General features: G+C 36.0%; 1 protein-coding gene across 4 annotated transcripts in view; it reads left to right on the forward strand.

The window, feature by feature from the left end:
- Positions 1-27,038, forward strand: part of SLC2A9 (solute carrier family 2 member 9) — a 98,466-nt gene that overhangs the window by 51,431 nt on the left and 19,997 nt on the right. For all 4 annotated transcript variants that reach the window (XM_085545740.1, XM_085545738.1, XM_085545741.1 and 1 more), the window contains 3 exons: positions 2,317-2,427; positions 10,719-10,820; positions 13,012-13,087. In XM_085545740.1, coding sequence (XP_085401866.1) covers positions 2,317-2,427; positions 10,719-10,820; positions 13,012-13,087 — 289 coding nt within the window. The remainder of the gene's footprint in view (positions 1-2,316; positions 2,428-10,718; positions 10,821-13,011; positions 13,088-27,038) is intronic.

A 27,038-nucleotide genomic window follows, 5' to 3' on the forward strand; every position in this document is an offset into this window, starting at 1 on the left:
GTGGTCTTTTCCAGCCTTAACTATTCTGTGATTATAATTCAGACTCTCCAACATTTTTGATCACATAAGCAAAATAAAATGACACAGCTAAATTTCCAGGGGAAGAAGAGTTTGGGGCCTTTGCAGTTATTAAATAAGTCACTGAAATTGTTCAGTATTCCATGGCAGAGCAGAACTATAGTCTCATTGCTTGTGTGTGTGTGTCAGGGGTGCAGACCAAAATGAAAGCTGGAATTGTTTTAAAGTATAATTTAGTGCCTTAGAAAAACTACTTTTGTTTTGACCTGTATGTTGAGTTGGCTATTTCAAGCCTCATCTTCATTTTATTTCTACTTCATTTCTCCAACCATGTTACCCATGATAACATTATTCATATCAAACTTATGTTCTGAAATTAACTGGTCCATCCAGAAAAAACAACAGCAAAAAAATGAATGATGAAAGCAATTAAGGAAAGTATTGGACCACATGAACACAAGCTCAGGTTCCTTGTCTCTTCTGCTTGGCTTTCCTGACCAGACACCCAAAGCTCAGAAAATAAATTAGAGGTACAGATGTGTCACTAACTACTCAACCTGGTTCTTGGTTTGTCTATCTGTGTCTGAAGTCACTTGCCAGGTGTGAGTCACTGTCAGCAAAGTTTCACTAACTGCAAAAGCATCTCTTAAGGCATAGCTCTCACCCTTCACTTTGTCTGTAGTGCCCTGTTAGTCTGTCTGATCTTTCCAATAACCACCATCTGTGCAGGGCATATGGGAAAGCTGGACCTCTTTCAGGCAAGTCTCTTAGGTCCCACTCAGGGGAAATTAACAAATGGCAGACTTCTGTAATCATTCTGCTGGTATCTGTGTATGTTTACTCAATTTTAAGGCTTTATTTTATAATTAAAAAAATAAAATATTAAAAAATAATACATTTGACATTTTCTATGTAGAACAGAAATCATGATGCAGCCCTGACCATATCAATCTACTTGATTATAACAGAATACCAGACAACTTGACCTCAACTGACAACAGTAAATGAACCCATTTTCTTTTCATCTGGTAAAGCATATCTCTGATGCATAACATTTGTAATATTTATATTCCACCATTAGATCTTGGTCCTAAAGCAGAATAAAACTACAGAGAAGATGCCATTCATTGGTAGACTTCAAATTTTTCATATTAAAACAATATATTGTACTGCATGTTACTTTGACAGAGTCATTCCTAAACGGGTTCCTTACGCTTCCATTGGGTCCCTCCTGCCACCAAGGCACTGTATTTCCAATGCCAAGAAATCTTGCAACAGATGTGGGCTGCGCAGCAATCTGTTTTCAGTAAGCAAAAAACCTACCATAGTGTGCCCTTCAAGCTTACTGTAGAGAAGACATGGCATTAGGCAGATGTAGGAAGAGATCTATGTGCGTACAGCATGCAATGTAATATGCATTAGTGTTGTTGCATCAACTACTTTTTCACTGCTGTCTTTTCACAGAATTATAGAATGTTTGATGTGAAAGGGATCTAAAAAAGTCACCTTCCCTGAAAAAGTCCAACTCTCCCGCAATGAATGGGGACACCTACAGTTCAATCAAGTGCTCAGAGCTCTGTCCAGCCTGACCCTGAATATCTCCAGGAATGGGGAAGCCACCACCTCTCTTGTCAACCCCTGTTGAAGGGAGTTATTAAGAAATTATTAGGAAGGAATGTATGTAGGGTGCTTATAGGTATTTGTAATCCATGATTCATTTCATACTAAAAACTGTTGACTCTTTAACAAACCACCCTCAATCTGAAAGTATCCTTCTTCCCTGTTGTTAATAAAGAAAGGTTAGGGCAGTTGCTTGACTGCAGGTTTCCACCTTGCAATGAAGTACGAGACAAGTCTCACACCTTCTGTCCAGGAAAGCAGCAATTTATGTTATGTTTTTCAGTGTCTTCTTTCTGGTCTTTCCTCTGTTGTTAAGTATCTCTGAAGTGTTCTCTAACACCATGTAAATCTGTTCTTTTAAGTGGTTTGGCTTTGTGTTCTTGTATCCTGTTGTTCAAAGTAAGTTTCTTTGATTTATTCCTAAAGTGAATTAAGGCAAACTGAGTTAGAGCTCCTTGTAATTCTGTCTGAATCCAGGTGGAAGTGTACGGTTTTGTGACTAATCCACTGAAATTTGCACCTTCCCTTCACTTGCCATTCTGCCCAGCTCTCAATACCTCAGGAGCACTCGTTATTTTAACATCTGGTGCCTGGTAGATGAGATACTTGAACTGAATGACAAAGGCTTGTATTCCAAACCATAGTGATTAATAACTCATTCTCTTCCATTCCATACAGATTTGGTACTACACAAACAACATCTTTAGTGAAGCTGGAATCAACAGAGAAACAATCCCATACGTTACTCTAAGCACTGGTGCTGTTGAGACCCTTGCTGCTGTTTCTTCTGTAAGTAAAGTTGTAGGAATCCATTAACATGCTTAATACTTAAATTACCAATTTTATTTCCTTATATAGGTTAAAACATGTCCAGAATAGTATATTGAAGATTAAGTGCAGTAATTAATAAAAACAATTGAAAATGCTATTTCTGGATTTAATTCTAAATCCAGTTGTCCTTCATATGAGTGAAGAGGAGAAAGGTCGGAAGAGCAAGGTCTAGAGCACCATAAGTGATAACTCATTACTGACTCGACTTACTAGAGTGACTGCTGTAGTGGTTTATCTCAGAGCCCTCCCATGGGCCTGCTGGAAAGGAGGGAATGTTGCTGGTGAAGTCTTGGTCATAATTCATGAGGATGCATCTAGTGTGGACTATCTATTCTCTGGAAAGAGATAGCAACAGAATGGGGATGATTTCACAATATTAAAACGGTTCTATTAATAGGGCCTACCAGCTTCAGTTCCTCCTTGGTATCCATTTATGGGGCTCATGCAGAGCACAGAGCATGGCTCGTTCAGAGAGAGGTGGTTGTGGTTGTGTCTACTTTGTACTGTATATTTAGTAGCTTCTTTATGTATGAGAGGAATACATTTAATACTTCTTTCTGTGCCTCTGGAAATGCTCAGGTATTGATATCTCCACCTCCTTAAAATTTACTCTTTCAGCTCACGAAAAATGGTGCTTTGAATCTTTAACTTTATTTCGGTAATCTTCATAAATGTTCCAGTTCTGCTGCTTAAAAGAACAAGAGCACGAATTCAGTGTTTCAACTGAAAGTTGTACTACTTTTCATTTCTATGAATAAATTCCTTTTTTCGTATGCCTGAAGTAAGAAGGGGATTTCTCCTTCCTCTTGCAACATCTCAATAACAATTTTTGCTTTTTGGTGGTGTTAGATATGGATTAAGGTGCATATGCTTTATGGACATTATTCAGAGGGGGAAAGGGAAGAAACAGAAGAAAGCAAGGGGAGAACTTTATATATTTTTTTATCGTTCTTTCTAGCAGAAACAAGAATTGCTAAGAAATTCCAGGGTTTCAGTAAATACTCCAGTAAGTAATAGAACCAGATCTTTTTAGTAAATGGTCCACAATGCAATCAGAGCCAACTCTGATCATTATATACATATCACTATATATTATATATATCATTATATTATATATAGCTGCTAGATGATCAAATGCCCAGACTCTGAACCTCAGTGAGAATAATGGGGATTAATCTGTTGATGAACCTTTGCTGATGTTTGATAGCCTTGATGGAATTTCTTTATTTGAATTTGTCTTGTTACTTTTCAACTTTTAAATGTTTTTAGAATCCACAGCATCCTAAAGCAATACGTTTCACAATTTAAAAACATAGTGTATGAAATAGTTCTTTGCATTGAGACTGTTGAATATAAGATACACCAGATGTGGGCTATATGAAATGATAATAAATTAATTGCAAAACTATTCTTAGAGAGGTAGCTGTTACTGTGGGATTCTGTGTCTGTTTGTCCAGAGCCCATTAGTCTTAAAATGCTCCTTAGGTAAAAAAGATCCTTTTTATAATCACCGGAGTCACCCAAGATCACCAAAGGTCAGAAACTCAAAAATGTTTGCAGGAACTAAAGATCTTAAAAAATAGGACTTATGGCCTGAAATTGATCTGATGAAATTCAGTAATGAAAGGTTCCTAGTGCTGCACTTTAGGAAAGAAAAGCTTCATATGCACAAATATAAAGTGTCATGTGGAACTCTGTCAAAAGGCTTACTGAAGTCACAATCCATCATGTTTTTCATTTTCTTTCTATCTGCTTAGCTTTCTCCCCGACAGCAAAAGGAGTCGTACTGATCTGCACTGAACAAATCTGTTTTGACTGCTCTTATCACCTTACTATCTTCTAGCTGCTGTCAGACTGATTGGTTAATAATTTATCCCAGTGTCTAGGGAAGACAAGGGATTCTGCCTTCCTTCTCCCTGTGCAATAAAAGACAGGTGCTCATTCTGCCTAGACCTTGTGCTCTAAGAAATTATAACTGACTCACAAGATTTTTGGGTTCTTCATGATTATGAAAGCCTCATTTTTATTAATAAGTTTAGAGGGGAAAAAAAAAAGGTAGTCTCTAATCAGCTTGCTACTGCATGCAGATTCAGGGGGGAAAAGTGACCTGGCAATCAATATAATTTCTTTTATCCAAGCAAAATATTTATGCAGCTCATCATCTATAATTGTAGAAAGCCATAAATAGTTGCCTACATGAGCAAACTGTTGGCTTCTAAATTTGCCTACCATGCTAATTTGTTTTGTCTGTGTAAAATTTCAATTGTGTGAGTTTGTAAATGATTTACATATGCTTTACCCAGTCCCACAAAACCATTTCTAAGCATGTCTAAGAAATGAAATAAAAAAATACTTAGTGATTCATTTAGAATATAAAATACTGAATTATTTTAGATGCAATGAGTCACTAATTACTTGTTACAAATTTTATCCTCGTTTCACAGTTTCAAATGTAAATACGTGAAATCTTTATAGAGCAAATCTGTGAGCTGAGACATGCTTAGATTTATATATTTGAGAAAAATAATGAGAAACAGCAAGCAGTGGAAAGGAGATATTGACCAAGAAACTTCCCAGACAGCTGGAGTTCATGTTGGCATATTTTTACTACAGGATGAATTGCAAATTGTGATCCTGTTAATGCACGTTGCCTTAATCCACAAATGGTCAATGTGATCATTTTTAGGCAAGGACATTATTCTTTCTAAATTGTTTTATTACTCTTGAGCTTTAGGATAGACAAAATTACATGCAAGGAAGTAATGATGTAATGCCTTCCAGGAAAAAAAAATCTTATGAAACACCACTCTGTAGATTTGAGCGACAGTCTGCTAGAGGCTGCATTTCCTCAGCACATATATATCTACAGGATATATATGAAAATGAAAGTTCTGTAGACACAACTCCACACTTTCAAGCATTAAAAATATTTTTTGAGTAATTTTTTTTTATTTTTTCCCCCAGTCTTTTCTATCTTCAGGGTATTCAGAAGCTAATATTAGAAAATAAAACACCAGCCACAATAGTTTATCATAGATCAAGGTCATTATCTAGTCTATCTTTTATGAATGCGTGCCTGACACAAGACAGACATGGTATTTTTAATAGATAAATCATCAGTATTAGAAACTTCGCTCCACTGAAGATTGCTTATTGAAGTCATACAACAGGAAGTAGTGGGGTTTTAGTGTGCTGCCCTAAGAGCCGACCCAGGCACTACCAAGATGAAGACTGGAACAAATCTGTGTGTGGGCTGCATTTTGGTCAGGCTAGCCCAGAAGATGTTCAGTATGGAGACCATATTCTTTGAATGGAAAAGTTCTTCCATCCGGGGAGATTGACTATGGAAAGTTTACTGTAAAATGGGAACTCAGAAATCAATTCCTTTGCTGATAGTGATTCCTAGACTGGTAGCTACCAAGAGGGAGGCTTGGAATTCAAACTGGTTCTTAAGGGCAGTAGTAAAGGACTGGAGTTGAAAAAGAGTTTGGACATGCCCTCAGAAATATGGTTTGAATTTTGGGTGGTCCTGTGAAAGGCAGGAATTGGGTTCAATGATCCTTGTGGGTCGTTTCCAAATCGGGATATTCTGTGATTCTGTGATCTTATCTGGCCATGGCATGAGCTAAGATTTGGGTGAACTGATATGCCAGGGAAGGCACTTAAGGCTTTTACTTACTTAGGTGATCAAATGTGGTGCTGGACCTTTGAAGTCCAGTCTAGGTACTTAAATAAAATACCTTTTCTTTGTTTTGCAACTGTATAATTCCTACCAGAGGCAAAACTATATATACATCAAAAACTCATTTGTAACTCACAGTCTTCTGTTATTCTTTTTTTCCTGAATGTGTCATACTATACATTATGTCATAAAATAGTCACGTTGGTGGTGTAAATATGATTATCCACTTCAGCCCAGCTATTTATGGCAATAAAATGGAGATGGCATTTTATATTAAATCTGAACCTAGACATAAAGTCTTTCTCATATCTACTTGCAAAATACATCAAAAAGAAAGTGTAGTTACTCTTGAGGTTAACATGTAGACCAGAATTCTGTATAGAGCTGAGACATGAAAGAAATCTAATAGTATAATTTGCAGCCAGGAAGTGAGTAGGGAATAGTGTTCATTACGCTCCCATTTGGGCTACAGAACTTGCTTACATAATCATCTTTCTCCCTGTCTTCACTGATCTTTTATAACGTGATCTGCTTTTAACATGTCAGCCCCCAATATCAGCAGCTGACTCAAATGAAAAGATCGACATTTGCTTTTTAAGCTTTATTCACAGGTGTTTCCTGCCAGACAAAAGAAAATATCAGTTGCCTTACTGTCAACAAATGTTTTGGTTGGAAGGATTTTGGTTGTTTTTTTTGTTGTTGTTGGTTTTTTTTTTTAAACACATTTTCAATAATTTAAGATATTTTAATTACAATGGCTCAGGGCATAGGTTTCTGCAAATGTGTGTTTATGATCACACTTATGTAAGTACCAACCTACTCAATTTGGCAAATAACTCAGTGTGCTATCGCCTGTAAAATTCATTTTATGACTAAACAACAGAACATGTCGAATTCCTTATTATTTCATTTACTCTGCCAACTTGTATATTTTTGTTACAAATCTTCAATACGTAAGAATTGTCAGTGCTTACCAACCAGTGGAGCATGCAGACTTATAAATACTTGAAAACTGGTGAATCATTTTTAGCTTTCTATGAGTCATGGGCCTCTTGGTAGATTTTGCAAGTTAACAAGTTTTGGACTTGTATAGTCAAAACAAAAAATGAAATTATTGTCAGTTTACAGTCTTATTTATAGTATGGGTTTTTATTATTATTATCATCATCATTGTTTCTTTTTTTAACATGGGAAACCTCAGATTTCATCTGAGCTTTTTTTCCGTCAAGAAAATGAGAACAAACAACAGAGAAATTTGAAATATTGATGCTTTATCATTGGTTTTCTTAAGAAATCCTAAAAAATAAAGTAATTTTGTAATTAAAATTTAGTGAAAAATGCTTGACGGAATGGCTGTTGAAGCATCTATGTACTTAATCTGAACAATATTTTAAGGCCCCATAAAAAATAGGGCCTTCTCAGAGGCTTTTCTGGTGTGGACTGGTTTATTTGTGTTTGAGCAACTGTGACCTGTTAACAGTTCCTGGGGCGGTTCTGCTCAGCCTTCTGACTGCCTGCTTCCTCAGAAAGACATTGCTTTCCAAATACACGTACTGCCTATTACCATAGTCTTGTAATTTTTTACCAGATAGGGAGAGTGCATTAAAGTGTTGCTCTTGCCTTTAATGAGATTGTCTCAGTCTTGTATCCCATTTCAATTGGGGCTACTATGTCACATTTGAACGTGTGCCACAAGTAGTTGTGTTTTGTTGGGTTATGTATATTTGATTGGGTTAGAACTACAGATACAAGAAGTATGACATGCATTTGAGCAAAGTAGAAGAGTCCTTATCTTTAAACTGAAATAGGGTTCTTCTACCTGTGATTGTTCAAGTTGATTGTGTCTAATGGAGAAGCCTTTTGAGTCAGTGAACACCAGGTTTTGTAATGCTGTCAGTGTGATTTACCTAGTGTCACCTTTGGAAATAATTTAACAATAATTTAACAATTTCCAACAAGCTGGGTACATCATAGTGTCCCAGTGAGTAAGTACAAAGATTGCTTTTTACTTTCTCTAGAAGATGAATTTGGTCCATTCCATAAATCACAAGATATACCACCAGGAATTGTAATGATAAATTCTTTGAGAGAACAAAAAAAACAAAACTGTAGGAAGTGTCCAGAAGCTGAAACATTCAAGTTCCTAAGAGCTACTGTAATAAATGGCAATGACTCTGCAGCATGATGAATGCTTGGGAAGCTTGGCTTCAGCTCAGGGAAAATAACTGTGTTACTTGGATTTCTTTTTGTTATATTCCCTCTCTCCTCTGAATGAAAATAAACAAACAAATAAACAAAATTAGAATACATTAGAAAGCATTGTTCTCTTCTGCAGACAGCACACAGAGCCTGCTATAACTGTGTCTGTGCTTGGCTGCTAGCAGTTAAAACTGGGAGTTCCTCAGCAACCCACCTAGATTTGCCTAAATGTGCCCAAAATACATCAATGTATGCAGGCATGAGTGTATGTACACTCTCTTTGGAGTCCATTGCTGGGATTTCCTTTGAGCTTGACAGCCTGAAACTGTCTAGCACTTTTTTTCCCACATTTTGCTTTGTACATGAGTCCTCTGTGAACTATTTTTCCTCTGAAAGAAACGTTCAGCACTCACTCCTTTTTAATACAAACCCCACCAGCTGGTGTAACACCAAGACTGTTCAATAGCAAACAACAATCTATAATCAAAAAAGGGAATGTCACTGGTATGCCAAATTACCTGTGCAGCATCCATTGCACACACCGTAGAAGACTCCGTCTTCTGATGAACTCATCAGACCATTTCACATTCTTCATATTTGTAAAAAATTCCTTTTGGTTACATTTATACGTGGCCACATGTATTTTCAGGATGGATTCATCAATTGTAGTTGAAAATACTTGACAACTTGTAGGGTTTTTGCAGTGCAGCACTTGCAGTTTCAGAACATTTGGACTCTGTAAGTGCAGTGTAAAACCCTAATAACATTAGAGAAAGTCTATTTTAAACTGTACTCTGAAATAAATTCTATTATGGAATCTGTGGAAACTGTCAAAATGAGTATATTTCCTCATTTAAGGAAATAATGCTAGAGCTGGCTGCTCACTGTGTTCTGCAGCATCACAATGCTCTGTGGTGTGGAAGACCACCTCCGTGGAGTGAAGGGGTGCCATGTCCTAAAGCCTTTTATATCAACTGCTGCTAAGGCTGGCACTGTGAGAGGAGTATTTATTCCCTGAATGACTGTGCTTCCCTATATCCTGATTCTTCTAGATATTCACAGTGCATTGGTGTGCACTGTTGCAATAAATAAATAAATAAAAAGGCGTTGCTCCAGATTTCATTTTAATTACTCAATTCATCTTCTGCTTGAGGGATGTCTGAAAGTGGGATTTCAGTCTCCAGTACATAACTGTGACAGACTCAGATTTCTGACTCTTAAGTTATTTGAAGTGAGAAATATTGGACTTCGTCAAATCATTTTCTCATTTTCATTTTGTAATTTGTAATTATGGCAGTTGTCAGAGAAAGCAGAATATTAGAAAAATGTTATGATAGATATTAGTCTAGTGACTCAGACTAGCAAAAAAACTGTTTAATGTTGCAGCTTTTCAAAAATCTGTTTTCTTCTCTAACAGAAAAGTATTCGGATTTTGTGACTTTTGTAGAAGTAATTTATCTTCAGGTGTGAAATGTAAATTCAGAATGTGAATAAATGCCTCTTCTATAACCCCTTCTCACTTCTTTAATCTGGCTACTCAAATAAAAGCTCTTGTCATGGCTAACTTCTTTCTTAATACCGATTAACCAGAAATTAAAAAAAAAACAACAAATTCTAGATGAAGGAAAAATGATTTTATCTGTGCTAAAAACATGCTATGCTTAAAGACATACTTTAATACATAGTTGTTTAACTATTAAAGTTCATTTTGAAAGACATATTGAATTAACTGTTGAAATTAAGGAATAGTTGAAATACAAAACTGAGATGTAATTTGTTTCAACATTTTGACATTTAAAAATCATTAAGAACATTATTATATGAACTTGGTGTGAATTTGTTGTTGATTCCATCACAGCAGAATAAGTTTTCCCCTAAAAAAAGTGAATAGTAAGAAAAAATTGAGCTTGACATTGTTACCATCATATTATTTTTATCTGACCAAGGTACGGCCTTAAGAAATTGTTACACAATAAATTAAGCATAGCAGTATCTTTGAAATCTGCCAAGCTAATGGTACTAATGCGGAATTAACCTGTTACATATTTTTCCATCTATATGGTTACATTTGATCTGTAGGAGAAATGCATATTCTCCTACAGAGAACATTATCAAGTAATGTTTCTGGTGGTTTCACTGTTCTTTTTCCCAAGCTCTTAAATCAGGATGCCATGCTGATTTGTTTTTCCAAACAGGTAAGACTATGTAAACATTATGAAGACAATTATGAACACAGCATAGCTGATACGTACAAAATATACTCTGTTGATTCATTTTTCAGTTACCATTCATTTACCAGAAGAGCAAATTACGTTCTCTGATTCATTCAGTGGTTTATCAAGAAACTCATATGCCTCTTGTTTTCCAGGGCTTGGTTATTGAACGGCTTGGACGCAGGCCTCTTCTCATCGGGGGTTTTGGGTTGATGATAGTCTTCTTTGCAGTTCTTACTGTGTCTCTGACTTTGCAGGTATGCCTCCTATGTATTTTTTACTCTCTCTTTTGTCTGTTTTAAACAGTATTCTTACATAAGTATTTTTAACTGTTTTGATGTAAGGATTTAAAGGTCTGTCTTTCACTTGGTTATAAATATGGTGGTTTCAAAATGCTGTGATTAGCTCTATCAGCTTTTGCATCATTTTGTATCATTCATTTCATGGCATAACATGAACTACTCTGACAATTTTACCCATAGTTGGAAAATGTTCTGTTCTATTTTTATCTTGTAGAGCAGTCTTCTTCAAGTTTTCTTTCATACTGTTTATTTTAACCTTATTCATCTGCTTGGATGTGTTTGGTGTTTTTTCCAACTGTGAAAAGTTTCTATGCTTAATCTTTTTATCAAGTTACGTTTCCAATACTTTCATTGAAAACACAAAGACCTAAGAGCAGATGTTCTGCAAAGGCTAAGTTTTCAGATGTTACTAGCAGTTCATGTCCCTAAATATTTCAAATGTTCAAAGGAGGATTGATAAACCAATCTGAACTCATTTTCTATTGCTTAAATTCACTTTTCATTGTCACACTGTTTCCCTCAGTTTTTGAGTGCTTTTGGGATGTAGAAGTGACAGTCTAGAACAGCATGTTTTTGGGTGGTCTTCTATAAAGCTGTTCCTTGCCTGATGTTGTTTCTGTGTCTTGACATTGATCTGACTCAAATGTTTCTTCTTGGTTGAAGATAAGCAGATGCATGCAGCAACATGATTAAGTTTTATTTGACTTACCCGTATGTGTAGCCCAAGAAAGCTTTACTTCACATACCTGTCATGGCAATAAGACTGCTCTCCAAGAGAGAGCTTTTATTGCAAGATTTGTAAATTGACTAAGAATTGCTCTGCCAAAGCATTTAAGACACCATTTGATGGATGAAGACATTCAGCTATTGGAGATCTCTGAAGACTGAGTGCCTTCTTTTTTGCTTCTTTTCAGAAACATCTCAGTCTGTTAAATATTATAGATTGGGTACTGCTCTGAATAAAGGATCCAGGGTTGATCTCAGGGCCGCTTATATCTCCTGTGTATTTGCACCTTTGCTCTTTTAGTGCCTTAAGGGACCTTGGTTGTGAGTTCATATGAAAACTCTAGAATGTCTAAATTTGGCAGATTTACAAATCACTTGCTCTGCATTAATGCCCAGGAGAACATAATCATGTTTTCTGCATAACTAAAGGAATAAGTCACTGTAAGAGAAAACTGTCAGAAAATTAAAGTTATTATTTAATTTAGTAATAAATAATTTGTTTTAGCAAATGTATTTTACAGTGACTCTCAGGATACTGTAGTGATATGTAACTTAATCAACTTCCAAAAAAAGAAAATAGTAAAATTATAACAAATTCAATATTCACATTTGCTGATGAAAAAAGAAACAGGTAGATATAGGAACAGGAACCTGTGAATTTCTCTTTGCATAATAGTATTCTTAACAAACATTCATAGAGAAATTTAAATGGTTAAAAACAGTGTCCTGAAATATCAGTAGAAATAATGTACAGTATTTTCATTTCCCATCATTTGGAGATCTGAATCAAGAAATATGTATTTTGTAGTAAAATAAACGCAGATTACCTTAAGGGGAAAACAGATGATTTCATTTCCAAGTCCATTAATAAATCATTTATACCTTGTTCTCTTGCCCCAGTAGCTGCTGCTTGCACACATGACCTTCCTTGTTGACAAAAAATGCTTTGACTGTGTTTTTCATGTGCTTTGTGCAGGCTCAGATAGAGCTGTCCTATTCAAAGATAGGTAATTCAAAGATACTGCCCAGTCTTTGACTGGAGAATGTAGAAGCTTTGTGGAACATCATAGCTGCTCTTTTTACACATCCAAAATATCTCAAGAGAGTAGAAGTGCATAAACTCTCTTCCAGATTGGCTTGAGCTTTAGGACAAGAAGTAGAATTTAGAGTGTGACTTCAGTGGTGTAGGAGATAGGCTAGTATTTTTCTCTGTGGATATGACAGAAAGTAAGACCTTCAAAACAAATAATGTAACAAAATTCTGCAAAAATGCTGTGAAATTCTAAAATAGTCCTAGATTAAATTCTGTAATAGAAAAGCATTCTGGAAAACATTATCAGTTGTTTTGTTTTGTTTTGTTTTGTTTTGTTTTGACGTTGGTGATAAGTACAATGCACTTAATGTCTTTTTTTTCTACCAGAATAATGTGTCTTGGCTTCCTTACCTCAGTATATTTTGCATTCTTGCAATTATTGCATCGTTCTGCATTGGACCAGGTATGTGTATATTCTTTTGTGTTAATTTGTATATTAAATCCCAGGTATTCTTGCACCGGTAGTTGGTTTTATATATCACTACTTGGAAATAGTATTTTCTCCTTGTCTAAAGAATTCAAGGGTAAGACAAGGAAGGAAAGGTAACAGCAATACAGAGTGATAGTAACATTCGTATAAAAATCCATGCATGTGTATTTCTACTTAGCTGTCAGCTGTCAGAAATAACCTGATGATCAGTCTGTAATCAGTACCACATTAAATGTTAGCTATTACCAATCATCACTTTTTTTTCAATCTATAAAAAAAATACTCAAAGAAGAAGCTAGGTGTTTCATTTAATAACTCTTAGATTAACAGATCAATGGCAGTAGGACACTGGGGCACCAGTGGGGTAGGTGAGACAGTGGTATGTAGTTCCTTTCTTTTCTGCATTTCTAGAGATGTGCAAGGGACTTTCCACATAGCCTCTTCAGTAAGATGATGGCGAAGATCCTGATGATGGAGTTGTCTCTTGTTTAGCAGTTCTCTGCTGATTACACTCACTTCAAATCCGATGCCCTTAGTTAACTGTTTCTATAAGTTATAATGAATTTATCAAAGCTTTTTCCCCAGTACGTTTTGATTTCATGGAAGAGGTGGATACCATTTCACAGACAATCCAGTGTTCCCAGGCTGTAATATTTGTACTTTGCTTTCCTTAAAAAGAACATATTTAAGGAATAAAAGAGTAATGAAACCAGACCATTCTCAGAAGTGGAGAATGAAAGGACAAGAGCAGCAGGAGCATTTCTTACTGGATAGAAGATTAAAAAACTTACACAGACTATGATCATTCTTGTCTCTGTGTAATATTGCCTTACATGATGTTGCTTTGGAATTCAGTTACTTGGTCAGATTTGGATCCTGCAATTAACAAATAATGAAAACAAAAAACAAAAGACTTTTGCAGATAGATAAAAGTATTAAATCCAAATTCAGTTCACATACAGAATGTCAAAATATGATTAAATTTTAAAATTTTCCCTTACAAACTGTTCTCTAACAAAAGGGATTAAATCACCCCTGTTCATGCAACTTGTTTTGCATCTTCTGCTGTGTACCTGAAAGAATTCTGTTCCTCTGAGGTCTTGTTTTGTTTAACCATTTATTGATGTCTTTCCCTTATAAAGAATGTGACATTAAACATTAATCAACTTCTTGCACATCTTCATCCCTGAAGTTATCTAATTAATGGATTGTGGCTTATATGAGGGAAGAAAATAGTTGCTGATATTTTAATGAAAGATAACTGTAATATTTTGGATCCTCTTTTGGAAAAGCTGTTATGTTAGAAGAAAATGTGTAAAATACTGTAATATTTCTGGGAAAACAGTTTGCTACTAATCTCTGTACTTATTCCTCTGCGTATGATAGATGGCTGGGAAAGGGAAGGTGCCTAAAAGGCTTAACTAGGAGCCTGCAGTCTTCCTCTTCTTGATCATTAATGCACCCACCATATGGGCATAGTAAGGCTTCCTCCTACTTTACTTCCAACTCTAAGGCAAAGCGCACAAGCAATCTTGCAATTCCCTTTTCCTGCTGTATTATCCCAGGTTCATCTAAACCTCTTGTATAACTGGTGTGTGATTTCTAGACTGAGAGTTATTTAAAAAGAATTCTGTAGAACAGGGCTGCTCTTGCTGTTTCAGTGCCTAATGGAAATCAAATATTGACTTCAGATTTCTTCAATACTTCCTTTCCAGTGTTTTAAGTAGCTTAAATAAATTAAGTGCAACTACTTGAAGTATCTTCTTTTATTGCGTCTAGTTGAAACAGATCGCAGTTTCTTCCCTACTACAAACCAATTTTTAGAGCTCTCACATCAAGATATTCTTATGTGTATTATCTTCAGCATAGTAAAATTTTCTGTATTCCTCCCTAGTATTTGAAATACGAATGAACTGTTTGTTTCAATTTGTGAATTACTCAAATTATTATAACACTTATTTTAAAAAGGACACACTGTTGCAGACATAACATTGCCACTTTATGCAACAAAAAGGGAGGAGCTGTGTTTAATTGCCTACGTTCACATTTCTATAAATACATAAAATGAAATTGCTGAACGTTTCAACACAGATCAGAATTGTTCTATAACAGAAATGTTTTTCAGTGTTTTCCTCAGCAAGTCAGGTGTTCAAGCACAGCAATGTGGTTAAAAGAGTAATCTTTTCAGGAAAATATATTCAAGGATGAAAACACCATTCTGAGACTCCAGTATAAGATAGATTTCTACAGTTTTTCCAGTTTCAAGCATGTCATGCTACAGCTCCTCATGAGGCTACAGTTTACTGTCATACACTCTCAATGCACAGGTAGTACTCATCAGTGATCAGCTCAGCTGCCTGTACCTATTTCTGTTCCAGTGCATAACAGTGTAATTATATATATACTTGGTGGTTGTTGATATTATTAGTTAACCCACATTCAGTTACACACCATATTTGTTTTTCCATAAAGAAAAAAAGGACATGGTATCATTACTCCATAATAGAACAAAGAAAGCAATGAACTGCCTGGATTAAGTCTTATCGTTCTGAAAGGCTCTGTTAGATCAGTGAAGGTTGGCTTATAGAAAGGAGAATACAATTACTCACAAATCATGTACTAATTAGTTGATCACTTCTAGAACTTTCTAGATTATAATACTGTCTTTCCAATACAGTATTTTCTCTCTTGTCAGAACATCTGATGCTTGCTTAATAGCTTATATATTGTGTGGTCTCCTACTTCCAGAATAGCATATGGATGAGTACCATCTGCTCTTTACAGTTAGAATCAGCTGTTACTATAAACTGCATTTTTTATTTGTTTCAATTTTCTGAACTCGGGTTTTTCAGCTTACAGATGTTTTCAAGGCATATTGCTTAGCAATGAATCATTAATGCTAACAGCAGGTACATTCAGGCATGTGAGAGATATGGTATTTCATCATTTTTGTCAGAAGAGGATTAACAGAAAGCAATCTTTCATGTATTTGCTCAAAAATTAAAGGGGCTCTTGTGTTCAAAATAGACTATCTATGATCTGAAAGAGAAAAAAACCCTTCAAAAGTTCTATAAACTGTAAACAGAGTTCTTTCATGCATTTTGTTCATTGTGCTTTCTTGGTTAATTATACACAAGTGAAGGCACTTGATTAAAGAGAAACATATTGCTTTCCAATGTTATTTTTGGTTTTGTGGACAAAATTAGTAAATAGTTTTACAATTTTCACCTTAAAATGTAGAAGATTCATGGAAATGTTTTTCTTGGCCACATATTCGACCTGCCAGAAATGTATGCTTCATCTGAGAAAGTGTCATCCAAAAAAAAGTAAACAGAAAGGGACTGATGGGATTATCATAGGATCAAAGAATCCTTAGAGTTGGAAGGGACCTCTGAAGGCCAGCTGGTCCATCTTCCCTGCAATGAACAGGGACACCACAGCTAGATCAGGTTGCCCAGGGCCTTATTCATCCTCATCTTGAATGTCTCCAGGGGCAGAGCATCAACCACATTGCTGGGCAACCTGTTCCAGTGCCTCACCACCCTCACTGTAAAAGACTTTTTCCTTATATCTAACCTAAATCTATGAATCTTAAGTAGATAACAAAAAGAAAAATTCAAAACTCAATTCAAAGAAATGTAGTAAGAGTAGGTTTACAGAGCATTCCTGCCTTTGTACAGGTTCAATGTCATGAACAAGAGCACTGATTAGAGATATTTGGACTGAGTAAATAATGTGCAGCTTGTTGGAAACTTAGTTTGTGATAGATTGGCTTAGGTATGGGCAAAGCATCTTCCTTCTTTGACCTTGTGTTTTAGCGATTAAGGAACTGAAAACACTAAAAGCAGTCATCCTCTTGTTCTCAATTAACAGCTGCTTCTTCACAGATACAGAATTAACATATTGAACTATGGCTGCAAAATCTATGAGACTTTAAGGAGAACCACACTAAAATCTGGCTTAACAAGGGAAAGTGTAGATTCTTCTTATTTGTACCTGTTTTGATGAATTCCCAATCCACCCACTGTGTCTTTGCAACACTTGGTGTACAAGCAAATGATTTTTTATTTTGCTGGGTGAGTTGAAAAATATTTATATGGTTGTGCACGCAAGGGGAATTTGAGGTAATTTTATATATGCTAAAAATTGAGCCCTTTTGCCTCCTAGCCAAGTAGTTAGAAAAAAAAAAAAAGGCAAGAAACCCTACAAAGCAAACACAAACAAACAACAACAAATGGAGTATCCCAGGATATGTACAATTCAGAGACAGTTTCCTGCAAAGGTGTAGCACCACCTGTCAGGGAGAATGTCAGGTATGCTGTGATCTTTCACTACTTGTTTTTGATGCTGTTTCAGTTTGTGCAAAAGATTTAGATATTTATTCTCTGAAGCAGACAATGACTCTTGTGCCATGTGACAAGAGATTCACCCCAGATGGTGGGACATGTGGTGAAAAAGAAAACCAGCAGATTAATTGAGAGTTACATCAATACTGGCATGGACTTCCAGGCAACTTTCCCAATAGAAATAAGCATAACAAAATATATGGTGAGACCCTAAGAACATCTTTGTTTGAAAAGATTTATTACTACTTTTTTCTTTAGTGTACTATCTATGCGTGGCATCCTTCTTTCCAGGACTGAGAAATGGAGGAGGCAATGCTGCACTAGGAGAGGTTGGACCCATCTTTAAAAACTGAAGTGGAGAGTGGGAGGTGGATCGTTTTAAAAATACTGCTAGCTTTGAGGCAATCCTTCCTTTATAACATCCTTTCAGAAACTGAAGAAGTATTGGTTCTTTCATATCAAACCTTTGCAAATTCAGTGATAGTGGAGGCACAGTAAACTGAAGCACTGGACTTATTTTAACCTTTGGTAATATGTACAAATAACCCAGTGCAGTATTGTTAAACTAAGACCTGTGAAAAGCTGTTCATATTGCTCTTCCTTTGGCATCCAGCTCACAGGGAAGTTAGCCACCTTTGTGCAGTAACATCTTTTCTTCCTTGGGACATTCCCAACAAGTTTCTTGAAGTGCTCTGAAAGGAAAAATAAAATCAGCTTTTATTACCAAAAGCACTAGGAGAAGGTTCCTAAATCTGAATAGTCTTTTTTATATCCATTGCTATATAACTCAAGTTATCTTTGTGCAGGAAATTCATGTTGGTTTGATAGCCCTTCAAGAATACTGATGTGGTTGAAGTTTCACTTCATCATCTTCATTTCTTGTAACAGATGATGCGTAAGTGTAGGCAGTTAGAGTGAAAAAGAGAAACTGAGGAGCAGATTTAAGGATATCTGAAAATGTCCATAAGAATGCCACATAGAAAGCTTCTCTGTAACTGATCCTATTTTATATGTAAGTCATTTGAAAGGCAGTATTATACTAACACGCTATATGCCTGTTTTTTTACACCTTTTCCTAGAGACCTCATATTGCCACCTATAATCTCTCTGTATTGCAATGTGAAATATGCTCACTGTATTACCGAGTGTGACATCATCTCTGTAGTGATGAAGGCTTAGAGCAGATTGTTAGAATACAACAGTGCTCATTCAGCAGTTTGCACGGGAAGGCTGCAAAGAAGGGATGCTGTGAAGGCGAAGTAGAGTTTTATGAGAAAAGACGCTGAGTATCTTCTTAATGCCTAACAAAAGAGAAGGTTGAGTGTATGTTTTCAGTTTCTAAATACATTCTCAAAAGGGAGAATAACACTGAGAAGAAAGAACAAGTTGACAGCAAATGTTACTGCAGAAGACAAAAACAACCCAAGTCTAAGTGCTAGGTAGCCTGGCATGAATTTAGAGTCAAATTTGGAAGTCAGATTCTAGTCACTGGAGAAGTTCAGCTCTGTATTAGCTTCTAAGTGGAAACAGTGAAAGGAGAAACTAAGCAAACAACTCTTACAGATTTATAAGAGGACTGTATGAAATACTGTCTGAAAGAGCTGAGGATGGGATTCGACCTGGATTCAGTCTAATTCTGTGCTCCTTTATTTCCAAGACCTGTGTTGTCCCTTTGTCTCCAAGAGAGATGCTAGACCCAAAGGTTTTGTACAATTTTTGCTTCCATTTGTCAAAGAAGCTTATGTGCCTGAAAAGACAAACATTCTCAGAGAGGATTTTCTAGCTGTTATTCCATGTAGCACGCAGTCCATGATTTAAATTTAGCTTACAACAATAGTACATCTGACTTTGTCTTATATTGTGTAACATCTCAGAAGTGTTTATTTGGCCCTAAATCACTTAGGTATTTCTGTGCGTGATTAACACTCCCCTTGTGTAAGGCTGAATGTAGCATGAACAGGATCAGAAGTGAATCAGTGCAAGTTTGCTCTATTCCCACTTTCAAAGTTAGTTCCTATTCAGAATGAATAAAGATGGCAAAATCATATCATCAGTATGTTTCTAGGCTCATCACATAAAATGGATATAGAAGTCACTCTTTGATGGAATTTGAAAAAAAAAAAACAAAAAAACAAAAATAATTTTATGGTTGTGACATCTTCCTTTTCCAATTGTTGCTTTTAATACTGATTGCATTTTCAGGCATCAATAAGAAACATTAGCAAACAAGACCATTACAGACAAATGTTTCATTTAATTTTTGTCTCTGTTTTGAGGATTTTGTCTTATAACTGAGTTTTATGATATATATTTGTCAAGGTTTATTGAATGCGTGTAGTCTTTCCTAACACAGCTGAATATAGATAAAGTGGAAACATGGTAATAGTATTTTCAGCATATGTTAAATTGACATTACAGAGTAAACACGAGAACTTGGAGGAAATAAATTCTGTGCCCTGAGGTGTATCAAAGACATTTTGATATTTAAAGTTTAAAATAGTCTGTGCTCTTATTCTGAATGCCAGCATACAACTGTAATGACAGCAGAGCAGTTGTGATAGAAGGGTCACTGTGAAAGCCATAAGGTTTCTTCAGTCTGAAATGTCATCAGAGAAGAAAAAAAATCTCAGATGTAAAACACAAAGAAAGGTGTGATAGCATGCATGTATACATAAAAGTACTGAAATAAAATGCAGTGTCATTATTACCACCTGAAATAGGCATTTACTGAAGCTGTGTGTGATTTCTCTAGCTTCTCCACTTGGAGTGGGATGTGCGACTTTCTAATGCTCGTGGCATCCCACAGAGCCATTCTTTCAGTACAGTTCAGGAAAGTGTTTGGAGTTTGCTCAGGTGGAAAAAATGTTCTCTTGTACTAGAAAAAAATGTATTATAAAGAAGAAAATAAATCAGTGTTGTTGTATATCTAATTTAAAATATGGTAGAATTGAAAGTTTAGGTTAATTCTTAAAGCATTTTTTATTCTGTAACCATAAGCCTTTACAGTCTTTCCAGCAGGCAAGCATCCTTGGATAAAGTTGAATAGTTCCTGCATCATTTAAGATAGTTATATGCATAGAAGCAACTTTTAGTTTTCCTAGTTATTTAATAAATTTTTGGTTTGTTAACAGTTATAAGGCTTCTGGGGACACAACAGTAGATTTTAAACTGCTTCCCTAGGATAAGCTAAATATTCCATACATGAATTACAATTCCATTCAGGGATAACTCATCTCTGACCCAGAGATATATAAGTATAGTGTAATATGAACCATAAATTGTCTCAGTTGAAGATTTTCTGTGGGTTCTCTGGCCCCATCCTCTGTCCTGTCATGCCTCTCCATTGCAACAGACAGCCATCCATCCAACACAAGTTGCCCTATGGGTGCCATTTCAGCCTCCCAGCTGCCAGCAATCAGAGCCTGCCATATTAATGCAGAGTGCCATTTCTTTAATTTATGTGGACTGCAAACCACAGGAGCAGGAGATCTGATTTACCAATCCCTTTCCATTTAGTGATGGAAAAATCTACTGCCTACACTTGAGGAAGGAGAATTTTCAACTACTGCTATTAAATCAAGGGGATAAATGAATGAGAAGTTAAAGGGCTTCGCATAATAACTTGTCTTTGGTTGCCTTTCAGTAAACGGAGTTTTTGAGCTGTTAAGGAATAAAATAACAGAATTGCTTTCAACATGGTTGCATCACCACTGAATTTTGGGGAGGGTAAAATTGCATGTCCCTTGATTATGTTAAAGACAGGGATATTTGTTTTGTTTTAATACTTCTTTCTATAGAGATCAGTGTAAAGTAAGTGTGTACCTTTTAACAGTTCTATTGCAGAAGTTATTTAAATCTTTACAATTAGTGGAAGTTCAGAAAGTAAAAAGATCCTTTAGTATTCTTAAGGTAACTATCTATTGGATAAATGAATTGCTGGAGATGACACATGGAGTTCTTAGCAGCAGGCAAATGTATTAACTTCCTCCCTTTAACAATAGATTTTAGAAATTATTTTAATTGAAGCCTTCAAAAAATGAACACTTTGACACTTGAGAGCACTCCTCTTACCTGAACTTGCAGGTTTGCCTGAATGATAGCTAATTACTTGCTGATGGCTCACAACTCCAAATCTTAGGAAGTTTACTGCTGAAAAAATGCATCCATGTGCTTTGGGGCTCCATTAAAAAAAAAAAGCTGATTTATTCAAATATTACATAAGTGACTTATGTACATGATTCACATTAGTAGGGAGTAGAAAAGGAAAGCCTAGTAAAAAATATTGAAGGCCTTATAATTCACAGTTTACAAGCTGTATAGGTATTTAATCAAAAAGCCTTTTTCTTCTGTGAAGTAGTATAAAATATTTATATTTACAAAAGAGAAAACTAATAATTATGTAGAACAACAGATGTAGAACTAATAAATTAGATCTAATAAATGCAAGACAATAAAAATATTTTATTTTCCTTTTAAGCAGCTGCAATGCACACAAAAGGAAAGTTCTAAGTTCATCTACTTTCTGCTAAGCTCCATAGTCAACATTTAAGTGCAAATGTTCACTAGTTTTGTATAAGGATGAGAAGCTGCTGTAGGGACCAAAAAGTGGGTCTTAATAGCCAGTCTAAATTATTGAAGGTGGGACACTTTCAGGGGAAAAAGTAGTTCAGAAAATCAAATGAAAGACAACTTGAATGAAAGACAACTTTTAGTTTTGTTGATGTCCTTCCATTCTGCTGAATAAAATAAGGCATACTCTAATGTGTGTGTACAGCTAAATGTTGGGGCTCATATGAACACATAAGCTGCTATACAGTGTTAGACCACAGCCTCACATGCATTGCTGCCTTGTAATGCCAGCTGCAGATGTTTAGAGGGAAACATGAGAACAGGTCTCTTCTTCCTCCAGAATGCATCCAACAAAAATTCTGGCAATCTGCTGGTTGGGAGTTCTTGGGGTAGAGGCTGAATATGGATCTGCATCTTTAGGATCCAGACACTGATTTTCTTTTGTAGGGCTTAAACTCAACTTGTTACGCATATGAAGGTTATTAGTTACCCTCAATGCAAAAAGTATAGATTCAGCGGTATAAAGAAGTGTGTGCACATTTATCACATAGCTTAAAGACATGTTATTTATACCTCAGTTGTTTTATCACACCTGGAACTATCTAGATTAGTTTTGCGTTTATTTGCTCTCATCCAGCAATCCAAATGGTACAGCAGATGAGATTCCCCATGTAGCTTTGCTGTTCACTTTGTGTCACTTTTTAAGGTGTATTACCACTAGCATTAGGATCATAAAGCTGTAGTCAATTGCTATGTAATTTCAAAAGTTGAGTTTGAAATGCTCTAGGGCTATTATGCTTGGGCTAGCAACGTGAAGCACTGACTGAAAATGGTGAACGTTTTGTTCAGATCTCTATAGCTTTTAAGGATCTCTTCTTTTTGAATGATTCTACTTCATCAGACAGTTTTAAATGTCTCACTGCAGCAAAACTGATACTGTCATTTTTTGAGCTGATACTAGTAAAGGAAGGACAACTTCATTTAGGCTCTATCCATTTGACTTTCTGTATGGTTGAAAACAGATATTGGTGTTTGCTATTGGGCACAGTAACTGCATGTTTCCTATTCTTCATAAACTTTCTGCAATCAGAAACAGTAGCAGCTGTAGCAACAGCTGAATTATTTAATGTGGTGTTTGAGACACCACATCCCCACATCCTAAAGACTTCGAAAGTTCCCAGAAAAGGAACTGTGAAAACAGTCTGTTACACATCTTAAATGGGAGGAACAATGAGAGACTCTTCTGTCCCAACTTCTCTGATTATGTACAACATTCTAACACTTGGGATCTTTCTGGAGGAACACAGCTTTACAATGACATAATTATGTAGTGATATTATGATTAATTTGTTTGCTAAAACATTTCATGAGAAAAGCGTGTCACGCCACACTGAGTTTTCAAGTTTGTTTTAGCTTGCATAAGTTCATAACAAGCAGCATTTTGTGCTAATGGGCCATCATCTTGAATTCGTCACAGAGAAATCATGCCTGTTTTTTTGGTTTGGTTGTTTTTGTTTTTATCCAAGTAGACTATTACAGAATCACAGAATCACAGAATGACCCGGGTTGGAAGGGACCTCAAGGATCATGTAGTTCCAACCCCCCTGCCTAGCAGGGCCACCAAACATACACCTTTACTAGATCAGGTTGCCCATAGCCCTGTCCAACCTGGTCTTGAACACCTCCAAGGAAGCCAACAGAAGCCAAAAACTCAACTTGATAGGGCTTTTGTCTTTTTTGTCCTGTATCTAGAACTGAAGGCACCCAAGGGTCTTTATTTCAGGCATTTCCATGATACTACTGAACCTACAGTGAATGAAAATGTAATGGACAGTTCTCTACATTTACTAAAGTAAAAACTCCCTTACTAAAGGTCTTTTTTTTTTTTTTTTAAATAAATTGATATTAAGAGAAGCAATTTTAATCAGGATCTGATTATCATTGCAATGATACTGAAAATAATTACAGAATGAATAATATCATAAAGACTCTAGGTCATACCTCAATAAAAATTTTCATGTTCAAATAGAAGAATAGGAAGTCAGGCTTTAATTAAGATTCTGATATGATAAATGTGTCTGAAAATACAACAGATGTTTAAAAGACTATTTACAGGCAGCTAAAAGTTGAATGTAATTGTGAATTGTATTTTTTTTAACCACATGTCAGAGCACTGGTTTTTGGTGTCTGTTTGGTCTTCCATAGTTCTGAGTTGCAGTATTTACAGATTACTTTACTTAATTTTTCACCAGATACTTGTATAAATTGGTGGGAGGTTTTTCAAGATGTGTTAGCAAGCATCAGTTTCAAATGCAGAAGTTTTGATGCTGTGACAAAGCTGGACTGGGAGGACTGTGCTAAAAAGGGGTGATAAAATTGTCTGACTGGTGACAAAGAAGACCATGGGAGTGGTATTTGGACCTATGAAGTTGAATGCACACCAGGTAGAAATGACTAAGGATAATGGAAACAGGGTGTGACAATTTGCATATAGCTGAAACATTTATGAATGAACTAATAGTGGACATTTTGTGCTGGAAGAGCAAGCAGACTCAGAGGTGAATTTTAGGCTTAAATGAGGCAGAGGTCAGAGTAGAAAACTGCTTTCTGCTCTTGTCTTTCAGGTCTAGGTTTTATTAAAAAGATCGTACTGTCAAAACTGAGTTTTGAGGATCAGGGAAACAGGGAAAAGGAAAAGCCATGAAATATTATTACTTGGGCTTCCAAGAGCAGAGCTGTATTTAAGAGGTATAACTCAAGTAAAGGAGAATATCTGAAAATGACTGAATTTACTGGGGCTCTTTAATTATGTAGTATGCATTTTGCCTTCATTAAACGATTTTTAAGATAAAAATGATTCAGTCAGTAGATGGGTGCTCATAAAATTCTGCTTAAGATCAGAACTGAAAAATTAAGAGAAAATGCATTAATTATTATTCAGGAGGGGGAGAAGAAATTATCAGATGGTTCAGATAAGGAAATACTTAGGTTGTTAGCACTGAAAAAAATACATGGAACATCTACTTTAATTACCAAACTGAACATAGAAGGAATACTATGTAGTTTATGTTTATCAGTGGCCTTACTGCTGTATGTCATACATGTTAACATCAGTAATTGAGAACTGAGATTTTTTTTTTTTTTTTTAACCAGTGATTTTGCAACAGAGTATATCACTATGTACATGTGTTGTACTCATTTGCTTTGTTACTTTAACTGATCCAAAGTGATGTGGTCTAGCTTGCACCAGTAAAGATCCAAATTCCTCCAGGACTGATTTTCTATAGGCTGTTGGAATAGCAACTTTTATAGATGCTAAACCAAACATAAGTTATGAAATGCAAAACCCTTTTCCACACAGCATCATACTAAAAGCAAGAATGTTAATAACTGTGAGGTACTTGTTACTATATTATTAGTTTTGCTGGATTCTGTATTTTTTATGTTTGCTAATTTGGTTCTATGGTTTGCACTGCTGGTTTGTTTTCGGCTGATGAAGCTTTAAAAATCCTTTGTGCAAGTGGCCTTTAATCTAATGCAGAAGAGCTCCAGCTCATAATGTTGTTAACCAGCTATACTGTTTTATACAAGCCAAGTGCCTGTTTTCCTTAATGCTGTAACAGACGAGATCAACAATTCTCCTGTGGAGGGCTGGGGACATTTAAGAGTGCTGCAGCATGAAGCTTTGACTCAGCCTACCCTTATCACACATTCCTCTCCCAGTTCTCTAAACAGGACTAGCTAGCAAGGCAGTTGTCCTATCTGAAAATGTAGCGCCGTTATTGAGAAAGAGGGGCATATTGTTCCACCAAGTAGAATGTGCATGCAAAATAACCTGGCAGCTACCCAGAATCTCTGTAAAAATCAGTATTTTCTATCTATAAGCTCACAGAGACAGAAAGCACTTGTTGGTTGGGTGCTTCACCAGCAGATCTGCAGTATATTTTTCAGGTGAATCTGTTTGTTTGGGCTTTTGTGGGTTTTTTTGGCAGCTCAGGCTTGGCTACAAACTAACATCCTTTTGTTGTCTTTCTGAAGAATATCAGGTTTCTTTGCCAGCAGTTTTCTTCCAGGAGCTTTGTCTCACTTCCATTGCTTCTCCCCCACAGCTGTCTTCCAGAGTTCCCAGTTGTACTGCACACACTAAAGCCTTTCATTGAGCTAGCATTCTGTTTTCCAGCCCTATTAGGATATATCAGTCCTCGCCTTGTGGTCAAAATCTGTTTGGCTTGATCTGATCAAGAGCTACACAGACATACTTTAGCAAAACAGAACATTGTTGCAAAGTACTTGCTCGCTCAGTCAAAACATCTCATCTTGAAGACTATTTTTCCCATAATGCAGGGCTGGAAGATCTGTCAGTTCTTACCCTAATCAGACTTTCCAGGATTTGCAAGCCCTCCTATTGGAAAGGCATTCAGCTGCCCTTTGAGTTGTGAAGCTTGAAACCCCAGTTTGTGTGGAGCTGCCAGCTGAACACATGGAGCTGTGTCTTAAGCCTAAGTGCTAAGAGATGAGCAGGGAACTTGGAGTTCCTTTCTTTTCCCTGCCTTATGGGATGCAGTTTCCATTGCCTCTAGAGGCAGTTTACCAATCTAATAAATCTCCCTGACCTGTATTAGACAGTTATTCTCTCAACAGTCTTATTTCATAAATCATGTATATAACTAGGACCAACTACCAGTTAGGTACTGGATAAAAACAAAATTAGGATCTCTGTATTTCCTTCAATTTTCACATTTTTTTGCATTCAGACTTCTGTGCTGAAACAAGTAACTTTTGCTAATCCGTATTTCTTTGTACCTGCTTACTGAACAAACTAGTCAATATGTGCATTTGATATTTGGATAGGAAAACATAAATACTCATGCAAATGTAAATATCTATTTGAAAATCTCTAGCTTGTACAGCAAGAATATTGTTTCTGTTCTGTTGTTCCAATTTCAAATACAAAAATCTGTTGGGTTGAAACACTTTCACCAAGTGGCATTGAATCTATGTGTAACTGC

Source organism: Coturnix japonica, chromosome 4 (assembly GCF_054131305.1).
Source record: "Coturnix japonica strain WE chromosome 4, WE-NBRP24, whole genome shotgun sequence".
Taxonomy (NCBI): domain Eukaryota; kingdom Metazoa; phylum Chordata; class Aves; order Galliformes; family Phasianidae; genus Coturnix; species Coturnix japonica.